At 38.2% G+C, this 16,889-nt stretch overlaps 1 protein-coding gene across 1 annotated transcript in view; it reads left to right on the top strand.

Moving 5' to 3' along the window:
- Positions 1-16,889, top strand: part of ATP10B (ATPase phospholipid transporting 10B (putative)) — a 154,776-nt gene that overhangs the window by 105,721 nt on the left and 32,166 nt on the right. The window contains exon 9 of the mRNA XM_040344724.1: positions 12,052-12,237. Within this exon, the coding sequence (XP_040200658.1) occupies positions 12,052-12,237 (186 nt within the window). The remainder of the gene's footprint in view (positions 1-12,051; positions 12,238-16,889) is intronic.

Below are 16,889 nucleotides of genomic sequence, written 5' to 3'. Positions count from 1 at the left end.
GGCAGTCAAGAGCATCTCACTGCTTCGCTGGGCCCTAATAAAGCAATAATGTCATTGTGCAAGTAGCTCAGTTACATAATCAATCTGCTGATAGTTGGTTTGCAAACAGGATTTGTCCAGTCTTGCTGTCCCTTTTGGCGGTTGCGTTTCCTGTTATTTATGTCCCTGTGTATGGTTTAGATAGAATTACAGGCACATGTGCAATAATTTTCAATGATAACCATTTTGCCTCAGGAATCATTGTTACACACAGAGAGAATAAATATATATTGATTAAGGACTACGTTGTTACGAGCGACAATGCCTGCATAGAACTGTGAAATAAGGAATGAAATACTGTAATTTGTAAGAATGAAATAAGACAGATTCACTACTCGACAAAGCCATTGCTTTCTTGAACAGCTGTTAACAACATCAGTATCCAGCATCATTAAACAGAATCAGTATCTCAGTAACTCTCCTGCAGGATACAAGCACTTTCTGATAGTAATTCTCTGCCCATTTCCAAAGCTAGTTAAGCCATCAAAATGAAAGTGTAAAATATAGTGTTTGAATTTAAACAAATGGCTGCTTAATTCCTTTCAAGAATTGTTTATTCATTCTACACAGTTCTACCTAATAAATGACTGTATTTTACACAGACTAAGAAACCTCTCTCAAATATAAGGTGAATATAAAACGCTGCATTATTACAACTATTTTATTATTGCTACAGTAATATCAATTATTAATTTTAATAGCTCATGTCACCTCAAATTTAACCCCCTGGAGCCGCCACCTCCCAACCCTTTAACCACTTGACCTCCATGCAGGGCTGGGACAAGGGGTGGGCAAAAGGGGAGGCTGTCCTGAGCGCAATGGTTTATTGCAGGGGTGGGGGCTCCCTGACCCTTACTCTAAGGGAAGTAGGGGGCACAGTTTGGCATCTTTGCCCTGGGCGCTGGATGACCTTGCCTCCAGGAAGGTTTACCCCCCTTCACGACCAGGCCTTTTTTTGCGATACGTCACTGTTATTTTAACTTGCACAGTCATGCAATCCTTTACCCAAACAAAATGTATGTCCCTTTCTTTCTCACAAATTTCTATCTTTTGGCAGTATTTCATCACCTCTGCGGTTTCTATTTTTTGTGTTTTAAACAAAATAAGATAGAACATTTTGAAAAGAAATAAAAAAATGTTTGCTTTCTGTCATAAAACATATACGATAAAAAAAGTTGACATTCTTCATCAATTTAGGCCAACATGTATTCTGCTACATATTTTTGGTAAAAAAAATCCCAATAAGCATATGTCGATTGGTTTGCGCAAAAGTTATAGCATCTACAAACTATGGGATATTTTATTTATTAATTTTTTCACTAGCAATTACTGACTTATAGTGAGACTCCAATCTGGTGGCTGACAGTCGGGACACTAACTGACACTATTGACTCTTTTGAGGACCAGTGACACTAATACAATACTAATCAGTGCTAAAAATATACACTTTCATTGTACTAATGACACTGGCTAGGAATTGGTTAACATCAGGGGCGATTAAAGGGTTAAATGTGTGCCTGACCAGGGCTTTACTACTGTGGGGAAGGGTCTTGTACTAGGAAAAGGGATAGATTGGTGCTCCTGCTTAGTGGACTGCTTCCTTGACTTCTGCAGTGACAGAACGATGATCTGCCTTGTTTAAAAAGACAGCCCACCATCCTGCTTGTGTACCAAAGCATCAGTTTGTGCCAGTGGACTTCAAGTCTGCCATATGTGCCGAATGCTATCATGTGACTGCTATGATTGGAAAGCTCTGATTGCATGTAGCAATAAGTTTTCCATTAGCCACATGCAGTTATGCATTACGTTACCTTACAATTGCTACATGCAATCAGAGCTTTCCAATCATAGCAGTCACATGATAGTAAACCTTGCCCCGCCTTCCAGCATCCTAAACCCCTTAACCACTTGCCGACCCTATACTGTATATATACGGTGGCAAGGTGGCACTCCTGTGCAGGATCACATACTTAGCACGTGATCCTGCACTTCCGGGTTTGGGGGCACGCGGCAGATTATACACCGAGCTGGTCGGCACGTATGGCAGACTTGAAGTCCACTGGCACAAACTGATGCTTTGGTATACAAGCAGGATGGTGGGCTGTCTTTTTAAACAAGGCAGATCATCGTTCTGTCACTGCAGAAGTCAAGGAAGCAGTGCTTTTCCATGCCCAAAATATAAAACTGGAAATGAGTGCAAGGAGCTTCCCTCAATGGCAATTTGCCAAAAGGTAGAGATGATTAGAAGAATAGATTTGAAAACAAAGGGTTTTGATTTTTTTGAGGACTTGAGGATCAACAGTTTCCCCTGTACTTCCTGAAGCTGTACTGCACTACTGGTCAGGTGTGACATCAGAAAATACAGAGTGTAAACTCTTGCCTTTCCCTTTTGGCACTAAATTATTCAATATCTGTAGGATTTAGAATTGCGGAAGTACCGTTATTTAGTGGACGTGACCTGCGGTGGAAGCTATTATATATATACCTAATTTAAGAATGTTTGTGCATATTGGTCAGTTTTCTTGCTGTCAGCACATCTGATATCTGCGTTTTCAAGTTATTCGTTATAAATATCACCCATACATGCAAGAATTCCTGCATAGTTTATTTTCCTGAATTCATTTTACTATGTTTACATCATTCTATAGGACACTCCCTACACTGAGGCCAAAAAATATAATTTTTATCATGTTGTTCTTGATACACTCAATGTGCTCTAGCAGTCTCCAGAGAATATTTACAATACGGCACCTAATCATAATATATCTTTTAATTAAACCAAGGCTATATTAGTGGGTATAGACTCTTTTCCTTTAAACCTCTAAGCACATGTCTGCGTTCACAAGAATCCTTTTATCTCCATTATGTAATTAAAAAGCTTTCTTTGAATGAATAGCACGTTGCTAAATTAAGTGCTTCTAAGTTAACAAGCCAAAGTCAGACATTTATACAGTGCACAATTGACTATACAAGTCATGTATGAGGAACTACAGCATTTTAACTTGATTAATTATGTATAATGTCATTGTACTGTAACCGTATTTACAAATTAGTTTTATCTTCCACATTGCAGTTCTTTTAATTGTTTGATGGATCGTCGCTAGCGTGTACATCTGGGGCAATATTCATCTTTTTTTGGGAAGTTAATAAATTGCTAATGATCTTTTCTTTACCCCTGTGAATGATATTTTAAACTCTTATACATCCACTATCCACGCTTATAAATCCACTATATATATATATATATATATATATATATATATATATATATATATATATATATATATATATATATATTCAATATAGATTCAATATAGAGGAATAATTTAGACTCTCTTCCTCTATATTATATATATATATATATATATATATATATATATATATATATATATATATATATATATATATATATATATAGATATATATATATAGATATAGATATAGATAAAGATAGATATCTATAGATAGATATTAGACATGTGCATTCGTTTTCATCCAAATGCATTTTCGTTCGAATTTCGGGGATTTTTGCATTTGTTTTAACAAACGATAACCAATGTGCAGAGTTATGTGCAATGTGCAAATCTGAAAGATCCTACATAAAAAAAGCTTTATTTTCGTTTGTTGCGACAACAGTTCGAAATAGATAGAAGATTCGACATGACGGTGACAATAGCGATCTGTGTCTAATAAACCTACGGTTGAATGTGCCTAATCTAACTTTATTAGTCCGAGATTATTCGACATAGAGAGAGAAGATTCAACATTATAGTGACATTAAGATTCGACGAAGCAGCTAAAAACATACGATCACCACGACATTTATGGTCAAATGCTCCGCCCATAGGCTATAGAAAAATTCTAATGTTGGTTGACTAGTAATAATAATTTATAAATATAATTATTACTAGTCATACAACATTAGAATTCTACTATAGCTTGTGGGCGGAGCATTTGACCGGAAATGTACGATTGCAGCATCGTACAGTATAGCTGCTTCGTTGAATCTTCTTGGAACATTCGATTGACACCATAAGCCTTTAATGACAGATTTAACCTTAATTAATTCGGATTTTTGGACAAATGCATTTTTTAACAAAACAAAATAAATAAAAAAAAAAAGAATTTTGAAAGTAACTACATAATTTTATTTTTCGAACGAAAACGAAATTATGAAACAAAATATTTTAGTGTACACATGTCTAAGATACAGTATGTGTGTGTATATATATACAGTGAGGAAAATAAGTATTTGAACACCCTGCTATTTTGCAAGTTCTCCCACTTGGAAATCATGGAGGGGTCTGAAATTGTCATCGTAGGTGCATGTCCACTGTGAGAGACATAATCAAAAAAAAAAATTCCAGAAATCACAATTTATGATTTTTTAACTATTTATTTGTATGATACAGCTGCAAATAAGTATTTGAACACCTGTCTATCAGCTAGAATTCTGACCCTCAAAGACCTGTTAGTCTGCCTTTAAAATGTCCACCTCCACTCCATTTATTATCCTAAATTAGATGCACCTGTTTGAGGTCATTAGCTGCATAAAGACACCTGTCCACCCCATACAATCAGTAAGAATCCAACTACTAACATGGCCAAGACCAAAGAGCTGTCCAAAGACACTAGAGACAAAATTGTACACCTCCACAAGGCTGGAAAGGGCTACGGGGAAATTGCCAAGCAGCTTGGTGAAAAAAGGTCCACTGTTGGAGCAATCATTAGAAAATGGAAGAAGCTAAACATGACTGTCAATCTCCCTCGGACTGGGGCTCCATGCAAAATCTCACCTCGTGGGGTCTCAATGATCCTAAGAAAGGTGAGAAATCAGCCCAGGACTACACGGGAGGAGCTGGTCAATGACCTGAAAAGAGCTGAGACCACCGTTTCCAAGGTTACTGTTGGTAATACACTAAGACGTCATGGTTTGAAATCATGCATGGCACGGAAGGTTCCCCTGCTTAAACCAGCACATGTCAAGGCCCGTCTTAAGTTTGCCAATGACCATTTGGATGATCCAGAGGAGTCATGGGAGCAAGTCATGTGGTCAGATGAGACCAAAATAGAACTTTTTGGTCATAATTCCACTAACCGAGTTTGGAGGAAGAAGAATGATGAGTACCATTCCAAGAACACTATCCCTACTGTGAAGCATGGGGGTGGTAGCATCATGCGTTGGGGGTGTTTTTCTGCACATGGGACAGGGCGACTGCACTGTATTAAGGAGAGGATGACCGGGGCCATGTATTGCGAGATTTTGGGCAACAACCTCCTTCCCTCAGTTAGAGCTTTGAAGATGGGTCGAGGCTGGGTCTTCCAACATGACAATGACCCGAAGCACACAGCCAGGATAACCAAGGAGTGGCTCTGTAAGAAGCATATCAAGGTTCTGGCGTGGCCTAGCCAGTCTCCAGACCTAAACCCAATAGAGAATCTTTGGAGGGAGCTCAAACTCCGTGTTTCTCAGCGACAGCCCAGAAACCTGACTGATCTAGAGAAGATCTGTGTGGAGGAGTGGGCCAAAATCCCTCCTCCAGTGTGTGCAAACCTGGTGAAAAACTACAAGAAACGTTTGACCTCTGTAATTGCAAACAAAGGCTACTGTACCAAATATTAACATTGATTTTCTCAGGTGTTCAAATACTTATTTGCAGCTGTATCATACAAATAAATAGTTAAAAAAATCATACATTGTGATTTCTGGATTTTTTTTTTTGATTATGTCTCTCACAGTGGACATGCACCTACGATAACAATTTCAGACCCCTCCATGATTTCCAAGTGGGAGAACTTGCAAAATAGCAGGGTGTTCAAATACTTATTTTCCTCACTGTGTATATATATATATATATATATATATATATATATATATATATATATATATATATATATATATATATATAGATAGATAGATAGATAGATAGATCTATATATATTGATATCTATTTATCTATCTATCTATCTATCTATCTATCTATCTATCTATCTATCTATCTATCTATCTATCTATCTATCTATCTATCTATCTTTAGATAGATATATATTATTTTTTGGCAAGGAGAACCCTGCCCTTATAGTGTTCACGCAGTTCTTAACCACACCCAGATTTTCAATCTTGATGATAGTTTTGCTTGCATACCCAATCTGAGCCCCTAAACGGGTGTATGCTTAAACCTCAGTACTGCACTCAAAGGTGTTGTAAAGGTTAGTTTTTATTTCCTAAATAGGTTCCTTTAAGCTAGTGCATAGTTGGTTCACTAACCTTTTCCTTCCATTTCCCTTCTGAATGTTTTTTTTCTTTGTTTTCTTTGTCTGAATTTCTCACTTCCTGTTCCTCCTCAGTAAGCTGACTAACCCCCAGCCAGAACGGCTCGGATGATGGGGGAAAGCTTACTGAGGAGGAACAGGAAGTGAGAAATTCAGTAAAAAAAAAAATACATTTAGAAGAGGAATCGAGGGAAAAGGTAAATGAACCAACAATGCACTAGCTTAAAGGAATCTATTTAGAAAATAAAAAACAAACCTTTACAACCCCTTTAATGCTACCAAGCCAGAATCTGCACACCGAATCCAAGTTATAGTGCAGGTTTATGAGACACACAGATGAATATCAATAATTTACATTATTGCATGGACTGGTATTCCATTTCTGCTTTCTTTGAAGACACATACAGAAAACGAAAACACCATGCTGATCCATTAAACATCTGCATTTATGTTTAGTATCTATAAACATTTTTCACAACACAGTACCATGAGGTTTAAATTTAAAATCCAAAAAAATAATTTCACATATTTCATTTATGCACCATAGGTCATTATGTTCATACACAATTCTGAGTAAAAAGGTAGTAGTATTGCATTTTGCAGAATAGTGTTGTAATCAAATCCATGAACCATAAAACTCACCTAATGCAGTCACACTTTTATCATTTTTTATAATCCCTTTTGTTTTGTGCCAATGGTGTTATGACAGAAGTTGGTTACATTTCCCAAATAGGAATGCAGACTACAATAATACTATAAGTATCCAAAAGCTTGAATAATTGCTTTGGTTGGAATTTCAGTTTACACAGATTGTTAACTATATATGACATTAAAAACCCCTATAATTACATCAAAACTGTAAAGGTGCAAAAAAAATTTAAATAAATAAATTGTAAATCCAATAATATTGTAATAGTCCACAAAGTCACCAGCTCAATGTTTGGTGTTGTATATATGTCATTAATAAGGGTTGTCAATTTCTATGTCTTTTTCCTTCTAATCAATTGTACAAATGCTCATCCTAAGTAGACCATCTTCATTAAAGTGGTTATAAACCACGGCTGGTTTAAAAAATTAAAAATAGAAATAACATCTGTAAGGCAATTGCATAATGTGTTAATATGTATCGGTGTGTGGAAGGAGTTTATTTATAAAATAATATATTTGCACTCTAGTACACTAAGGGCTGGTTTACACCACCATTTTTGCGTTCCGGATGTGTTTCTGCATGTATTTTTTTGGTGCGTTTCAGTGTGTTTTTCCCCTCCTTTTTGTTTTCTTCATCTCAATTGAGGACATGTACCTTCAGGTGCATTTTTCCACATTTCAGATGTGTTCCATACAGAAAAAATGCAACATATTCGACTTTTGTTGACTGCACTGGAATGCACTGTACTGGCGTGTACTAGGGCCATCAGAATCCATTTTAAACACCATCCATGCATTTTTGATGCAGAATAAAAATGCACTGGACTGCATCTGGTGTGAACTAGCCCTTAAGAAGATGAACTCAGAATGAACATGCCTTTTTTATTCTGGAAAACTTCTGCTACTACCAGCTTCTCCTATTTTCTGGCTTTTACTTCTCTTTATTATTGTTTTACAATGTATCACTGCAAATATCAGGGCCAAAGACAGACACATCTGTAAAGGTGTGTAAAAAGTGCTACACGTGCCTCCAACAAATGTGACTACCAGACGATCACCTTGAGAGAATGACCCCTGAATAAACAGTAGGGTCAAATGCTCTTGTCCCCTTCAGGGGTTAATTCTCAGATGGTACATGGCTCTCATCTGCCAACATCCCCAGAGCATGTAGATACATTCATAGAAAGAAAAAAGACAACCACTGTCAATATAGAATAACACTTACTAGATAATACTGACAGGAGCGCTCAATAATGCCAACTCGATATCACCAGTAAGATGGCCGTAGGATGATGTCATGAACATGGCTCTGCCCCCTATATGCATTACGTCCTAAGACAGAACTTCATCAGTAGGAGTGGAGCCATTATGTCTAACCGCTATTAAAATAACACACCCCGGCACCTCCATGGTAACCTGAATAAACAAATGAGTAACAGGTCCCGGAAGCCCCCAGGTGGAGAAAAAGGGGCCAAATGAGCATTATGAGCATCTGCATTATTGAGCGCTCCTGTCAGGATTATCTAGTAAGTGTTATTCTAATATCGAATAACACTTACTAGATAATACTGACAGGAGCGCTCATTAATGCCGACTCGATATCACCAGTAAGATGGCCATAGGATGATGTCATGAACTTGGCTCTGCCCCCTATATGCATTACGTCCTAAGACAGAACTTCATCAGTAGGAGTGGAGCCATTGGGGCAGATTCACATACAGTTGGACAGGCGCAGCGTATCAGAGATACGCTACACTGCCGTATCTTACCTGGCGTAAATTCAAATCCAGGAAGAATTTGTGCCGTAAGTTACGGCGGCGTAGTGTTTTTCTGGCGGCGTATTTGAAATTGGGCGGGTTGGGGGCGGGTTTCATTTAAATGAAGCGCGTCCCCGCGCCGAATGAAATGCGCATGCGTCGTTCCTAAATTTCCCGCCGTGCATTGCGCTAAATGACGTCGCAGCAACGTCATTTTTTTTACTTAGACGTGACTTACGTCCATCCCTATTCACGGAGGACTTATGCAAAAAAAAAAAATTCTAATTTTGACGCGGGAACGACGGCCATACTTTAACATGGCAAGTCTATCTATACGCCACAAAATACCAGCTTTAACTATACGCCGGAAAAAGCCAACTACAGACGACGTAAGAGAATGCGACAACCGCGCGTACGTTCGTGGATCGACGGAAAAAGCTCATTTTCATACCCGACGCGGAAAACGACGCAAACTCCACCCAGCGGACGCCGAAGTATTGCACCTGTGATCCGAAGGCGTACGAAGCCGTACGCCTGTCGGATCTTACCCAAATGCCGTCGTATCTTGGTTTGAGGATTCAAACTAAAGATACGACGCAGGAAATTTGAAAGTATGCCAGTGTATCAGTAGATACGCCGGCGTACTTGCTCTGTGAATCTGCCCCAATATGTCTAACCGCTATTAAAATAACACACCCCGACACCTCCATGGTAACCTGAATAAACAAATGAAGGGGCCAAATGAACCTAAACATGCATAAATATTGTTTATTTCTTTGGCATTTTGAATCTTTAAATATTGTTCAACAAGCCATTATTTCTGTATTATTATTTGTATTTCTTTTTTGCTTAATTACATGTTATAGAGCAATGATTTGTTTTATTCAAATTGCACACGTTATTTTTCATTATTTTATTTTCTGCTAAAAGGGCAATTTCTCACAGGGCTATCCCAGTGTTTCAGAGGTGTACAATAAAATGTCCAACAATAGCCTTTGCATAGCATAACTAATAATAGAAAGAATACTTTGTGCATTTTTCCACCTGAATTTACACGTTGGTAAAAAGAGACGCCTTATGTGATGCATAACAAATGCATGAATAATTATTTGGCTTAGAGACATCTCTAATTGGATGGGTAGGCAGAAAGATTTATATGGCAAGTGAAGCATTACAGAGCAGCAGAAATCATTGCTGCAAGTGTAAAAATAATAGCCACAACACAATAACTGGGAATCTGAAAAGCAAATTATATACCGTATATTTCCTGTTATAAATTCATAACATCTTGGGACCCTATCAGCACACACATTCTCTGAAGGTTTATTCAGAGAAAATAAAAGTATGTGAAAAATGAATAAGCAGGTAAGTAAGTTACATTTTTTTGTATTAGTGCAGAGCAACTGTGCTGTACAAGTGTAAAATATTTTCTGTAGTGTTGGTAAATGTATTTATTTATCAATTTATTTAGGTATGCTAAATGAGTGTTATAGGGTAGTCATTTGGGTAAAAAAAAAATTTGCAACAAATGCAAGATTTATTATTAAACTCCCATTAGGATAGAAAAAAACACTAATTCATTCAGGTATACATTTATTAAAGGCCAACGCTAGCTTGGGCACAAAATATAAAAATCCACTCCCACGCTCTTGCATAAATAAAACTCTGGTGATGTCCTCTACAGAATTGTCAATCCAGCAATGAGGCAGCAGTTCTTTTTCAGCTTTAATGATGACCAGTGTCATTCAATCCAGTTTCTGTGAACACAGGATGTCTCTTGCCCTGGGCACACGCTACTAAGAATGGTGCACATCATTACGTGGATGCTGTTCTTCTCACTTTTTGTTATGAATTCAGCCAGGAAGTGTGGGGAAATCTTCCCTTTGGTACACAGAAAGGCAACAATAAACCAGTAGGGCTGTTACCTATTCCATATTTTGTTGAAAATTTTAAATTAAAATTTTGGCTTTAGATGTACCTAAAATGAATATTTATTTCAACTAATTTAAGGACTTGATTCTGCCTTGTTATAATCCTCATGTAAACCTCTAAACAGCTGCACAACAAAAAAAGGTCTGACCGATGTAGAAACCAAAAAGATCAGAATGATGACTCATCTGTAAGGTGCTGCTCATTCATTGTCCAGTCAGGGGTTGTGTTCCAATATATACAAAGTTATTAATTCATAAGTAGTGACAAGGGCAGCAGATTCAGCCTGATGAGAAATCTGGCCCACCATGCTCAGAAAATACGTTTTTTTTCCCCCATAATTTAAAATCAATTTTTCAATTTTATCTCATGAGAATTAAACCCATGATTTGCTGTTTATTATTTGAAAAACACAAACCTGACTTGTAAAAATGTATGGTTTAATCCAGGGATGCCCAACCTTTTGAAGAGCAAGGGCCACTTAAGCGACTTGGTAACGGATCGTGGGCCACAGTGAGTGGAGTGGGTGGATAGCTGCCCACTCTACTCTCAGCACACCAAACTTGCAGGTAATAGAAATATATGGCTCAGTGCAGGTAACCTCTGTACCTGTGGATCAGTTTGAAAGCAGCCCAGTAACTGCTGCAGAACAGATATGCCCATATATACACACACTTTGATTTTAGCAATACATTTTCCTTTAATAACAATATTCTATTGTATTTTATTCCATCCCAGAGCAGGAGGTCATGGGCCACATCAGAGGGCTCTGTGGGCCACATGTGTATACTAACCAACTGTAAAAATACATATTTTCTGAATCTGATATATATGCCATGGAATCTCATCAGCAACAACAACAGAGAATGACTTGAGCATTGAAAAAGATTATTTTTCATCCAGTGCAAATTGGCTTCCTCTGGGTCAGCATTACCCATTTTAATATTGCAATACTAGATGGGATTGTGTCATTCCTTTAATTATCAAATATATAAAAATAACATCTGTTCTAAAAACAAACTGCAAAGCCTGGACAAGTTCCAGAAAAGAGTAATGAAATCTAGTGTAACCAGATGCCAGCTACAGGACAAATGCTACTAATTGGGATATAGTCAGAAAAGATGAACACGGAGTTCATGCAGGAAAAAATAAAAAAATGTAAATCGGATTTTGCACTCCTGAAATACAAATGTCCCTGCAATATGTTTTGTACTGTGTATCTCCGCACACTAGTTATTTTAACAGATCAAGAAGTCAATTTGTTTTCACTGGAAGAAGTTTTAAAAGCTCCATTGGGGAAATAAAAGGGCTTGTATTGTTTATATTTGTTCAACTATGTCTTTGAATGAGGGCAGTCTGAAAGGGATGAGAAAACAGGATTAATTAGTTTTCTTTTCTGTTTCAGGAAAAAGACGTGACCCCAGATCAGACGCTGTTAAAGAAGGTCAGAGAAGCATCAGTCCAAATTGAAACTCCCATTAAGGCACAGAGCAGCGCCAGACCTTCAGTTTCTCCCTACACCGATTTTTTCTTGGCGTTAGCCATTTGTAATACAGTAGTTGTCTCCACAGCAACGGAGCCAAGGCAGAGGGTAAGCCCGATGGGCATTTGCTTGTCTTAGGTTTTTGTTTCTGTGGTATCAATCTAGGCAGAGGACTGAAAATGTATTTGCTTTTATTTTTTAATAACACAAATGTAAGCATGGCAGTTAAGTGCCAGGTGCTTGGCTACATTTGTGCTTTATGCTTATTATATATCCTTCATACTTTTTTTTATTTAGGCTGCATTCACATCTGAGCATTCCATAAAAGCATGCAAAAGCACACAGTTTCATGTCAGTTCGTAGAACATGTGAAAAACATGCATCATGGTTGTGGTGCCATTCATAGTTAATGGCACCCCAAACACAACAAGTGAAAACATGAAGCACAGAAGCCAAAAAGGTACATGAGCTTTATCATGCATAGAGCATCCCATTGCATTGAATGGACCTCCTAATACTTGTAATGTGAAAAATGCACCAAAAAAGTGATAAACAAGAGAGCAAAAATTTGCATTTACGAGATACTAGGTGTGAACCTAGCCTGAAAGTGACACTAATGATTGTGTGTTTTTTAACTTTAATGTCTCTATATAGGGGAGATTTCCCCTTTCCTATCCCTGTGACATATCCTTGTCATCCAAGCTTGTTTCCAGTATCTGTAATTTATACCACTGGAGGACCCAGGGAGCCAGTAAATCTGTTACAAGCCCTTAGTGAATGTCTAAAATGAATATATGGATAGTACAGTTCAAGAAAAGGCATGGAACTTCAGCTAACACCAATGTCTTATGTGTCACAGGCAGCGTAAGCTGGGGCAACGGGACATCTGCTTCTTGGAACATTACAAATAATATATGTTTGTCTGGTGGCTCTACTCAAGTTTCTCATTTTAAGGAGGAACTGGTATAAATGACAGATTTGTTATTTGCCATTTTTTTTATTCATTTTTTAAGGCCCATTCCCACCCTTGTGCTACCGGTAATGCAAATTGCCATGTTGTGGGATCCAATCATTGTGAATTACAGCCCAACGCACCTTAAAACCACAAGTGTGGTGCAGTGCACCACAGCCCAGTACTGTGCAATGTGTGGTATACAGCAGAAATATGCAGCCTTAAGGCACTAATGGGCATTTAGTAATTTTCATCCAAATCCGTTTTACGCATCAGCAGTCATCCTGTTCAGCTAATAAATTAGTTGATCCTTGAAAATGTATCCTTTGCAAATAGCACATGTATGTGAAAACATGTATAAAAAACCTTCATATCCTTTAAGACAGTACCCATATTTAATTTAACCATGCCCAATAATCAAGGCCGCATCATGCTATGCTTTGGTTTATCCCCCAGACAAAAAGTCCCTCCTTTGGTCATGGGGTAGGAAGTGAGGGGGCACAGACAACTATTAAACACTTATCAGAGGATGTACTTTTTCACTTTAGCCTAAATTAAAACAGATAAGACTTGATTTCCTCTTTTTTTTAGGACACCGGTATTACTAAAAAGCATAGACTGCAATTGCTGAGCTCCTTTTGAAATGATTTTCCAAAAATTAGGCTGTTATGCTAATGCAAAATGTGCAATACTTTGAGTAAATGACCCAGAACAAATATATAAATTAGGAGTTGCAATAATACTCATCATTTACATTTGCATGCTTGCTGTAGGTCAATGATGCCAAACGTATTGAGGCCAAAGAGTACTGGACAGCTTACATTTCCACATGATTACTATAGCATACCCATTATTCTCTTGGCATGTTTACTTGAAGTATTTAGCTAGGGCCTACACAATCCCCCACTCTTCCCAGCCTCAGTCAGTAAGGCTTATGGTCACTATGGTCCATCTTTTTGTGAATTTAAAGATGGCGGAGGGTGTCTTTGACATAAAGTGGTAAATAAAGCTAGAACTGAGATGATCACTATTGACTATTACACATATAGTGCTGCCACCACAGAAGCCGCTGGTAATTTGGGCCTATTTCTCCCACTTGCAGCATACACAGCCAGGCATGTACATTTTTTGGCATACTTCTGGCTCAAAGATCAGTCTAGTGTTTTTTTTTAGGCTTTTTATTAGAACAATAACTTAGATAGGAATGAGGCACATGGAATACCCTGAAACTGTAGAACAACCTGAGGACTTCCTGGCTTCTGGATGCTCTGTACAAAAATGCAGGCTGTATCTCTTGGCTTTCTTGCACAACTCCTGGCTGTACTGGGCAAACTTCTAAGCATTATTGCATGCTTCTGGCTGCACTGCACTTGCTGTGGGGGGGGGGAGTTAGACCAACCCACTGCCCACTGATAACTCTCTTCTGATGCAAACAAAGCTTTCACAGCACACTTACCAGCTACAGTAGCCTGAAAAATAACCAAACTGACCCGGTCTTACAATTCATATTAAAAACATAGGCTTTTGTTTGCACACGTTTGCAAATATATGCGTAAACCGCAGTGCCCACGTCAAGGCTACTCTGTATACTGTGGTCCTCACTCTATAATGTTCAGAGTCTCCCAAGTTGGAGCGAACATTTAGCAGCGGTAAGGTTGAGGGAAGGTGTGCCTGGGGGGAGCTTACCCCTCCTTAAAGGCACAGGGATGCATGGGACACCCAGAAAAAGCACAATGGTGGCTGAAGGCATCCAGTGTGTCCCCTCATCCAATTCAACCAACTTCCTTCTGGCTCTGCTCAGTCTCTGGGCATAGCTCTTTCAGTAGGGCCCGCAGCTAAGCCTAGCTGAGACTTTAATGCCTTCAAAGGCTCTTCTGGCTTCCTCTCTGTTTTTTTCTTTCATGTGGCAGAGTCCCCTGAACATAGGAACTCTGCACAAGGCTGCCAGGCTTTAGAATAGTTATGGGCTCCCCTTCCACCTTCTGGGCACACCTCCTAATTTATTGTCTGGAGTTACATAAATATTCAGACTGTCTGTCTGTCTAGTAGTCTCTAGAAGATGAAGGGTAGTAGCAGAACAGAAGATTGTGAGACATTGAACAACCCCAAGTAATCAAGCCCTGTTTCACAGAGGAACAGACTAAATTTACCTAGCTGCCAACTCTAACCTTGAAGGGTGCTAGACTCTGATGTTCTAATTTTTATTTCCCTGTGTTGTATTTTTGCCCTGATAATATTTTGTAGATTCATATAGGTAAAATTATGTTTGCATGCTAACAAAGAAAGGATAAACTTTGCCGCAGTGAAACCTCAAATGTAGCTACTCTACCTTGTTATTTAAAAGACTGGATTTATGAAACAGCTATATGTAGAAATAGAGAATTACACCCAAACATGCTACTGAGCATAGATATCAGGTGATGATGCCAAATAACCTTCACTATACTGTAATTATTACAGTGCATTTACTGTACACAAAGAAATAACTTAAATAATTACCAATTGTGTTGTCTGCCCCTGACTTAAAATATAGACTTCTAGCATAGAAGAAAAACTCCTTTATCTTGGGAGCCAAACAAGGAGTCATAAATAGCAAAGTATTTAATTAGCAAGTCATAAACCTATGACATTGACAGAAACCAAGGAACTTTACACAGTAACAGCCATAAATGTGTTTGTTTATACTCCAATCCAGTCGTATTAAAATACATTCAAATCTAAAAGACCTTAAATTGACTGGGACACGGTTATTACTGGAATAAAAAACAAAACAAAAAAAAAACATTGAAACCAAGCTACCGCCAAAACATTTGTCCCATCTTTCTGGACAAGAAGTCATTAAAAATCTCCCCAATGGGGAACACAAACACAAACCTTACAAACTTCAACTCTTCTCCATATAGACATCAGAGTTATCCAAATGGCTGAAACAGTTTCTACCATTTAATTTGGGAACAGTATTTAAGTAAACCTTCTATGCAAAGTAATAGGTTCACTTTACAGGAGAGATCATAAGGAGTCTGTACTCTTTCTAACGGCCTCAAGCAACCACCAGAGAAATAAGCAGTACTTTTAAGCAGGGCTTTTTTTTCTCAAACGATAGGTGCTGGAACTCAACCACGACCCCACAAAACCCCTCCCCCACACACAGCCTCCAAATCACATCAAATAGTGGGTGTGGTCAGTCAAATTTCATGAACAGTAGGAGAGTCTTAAAAGGGGAATTAACCACTTGCTTACTGGGCACATATACCCCCTTCCTGCCCAGGCAAAATTTCCACTTTCGGCACTGTCACGCTTTGAATGAAAATTGCGCGGTTGTGCGACGTGGCTCCCAAACAAAATTGGTGTCCTTTTTTTTCCACAAATAGAGCTTTATTTTGGTGGTATTTGATCACCTCTGCGGTTTTTATTTTTTGCGCTATAAACAAAAAAAGTGCGACAATTTTGAAAAAAAAACACAATATTTTTTACTTTTTGCTATAATAAATATCCTAATTAAAAAAAAATCTCAGTTTAGGCCGATACGTATTTTTCTACATATTTGTGGTAAAAAAATCTTGCAATAAGCGTATAGTGATTGGTTTGCGCAAAAGTTATAGCGCCTACAAAATAGGGGATAGATTTATGACAAGGGTCTGAGCCAGAGGTGGTGGAACTGAGTTCCACCAAGTTCCCCCTGAAAAAAAAGCCCTGCTTTTAAGTAAAGGGAAATTAGAGACACACACAATGCTTTGCTTGGGGTTCCAGAGTAACCAGTTGCCAGGTCTAACTGCTGTCCAGTGGGAAGAAGTGTAAAGTCTGTGCA

Source organism: Rana temporaria, chromosome 3 (assembly GCF_905171775.1).
Source record: "Rana temporaria chromosome 3, aRanTem1.1, whole genome shotgun sequence".
Lineage (NCBI taxonomy): Eukaryota > Metazoa > Chordata > Amphibia > Anura > Ranidae > Rana > Rana temporaria.
Note: the sequence above shows the minus strand (reverse complement) of the source record. Positions and strands in the feature narration are given on the sequence as shown.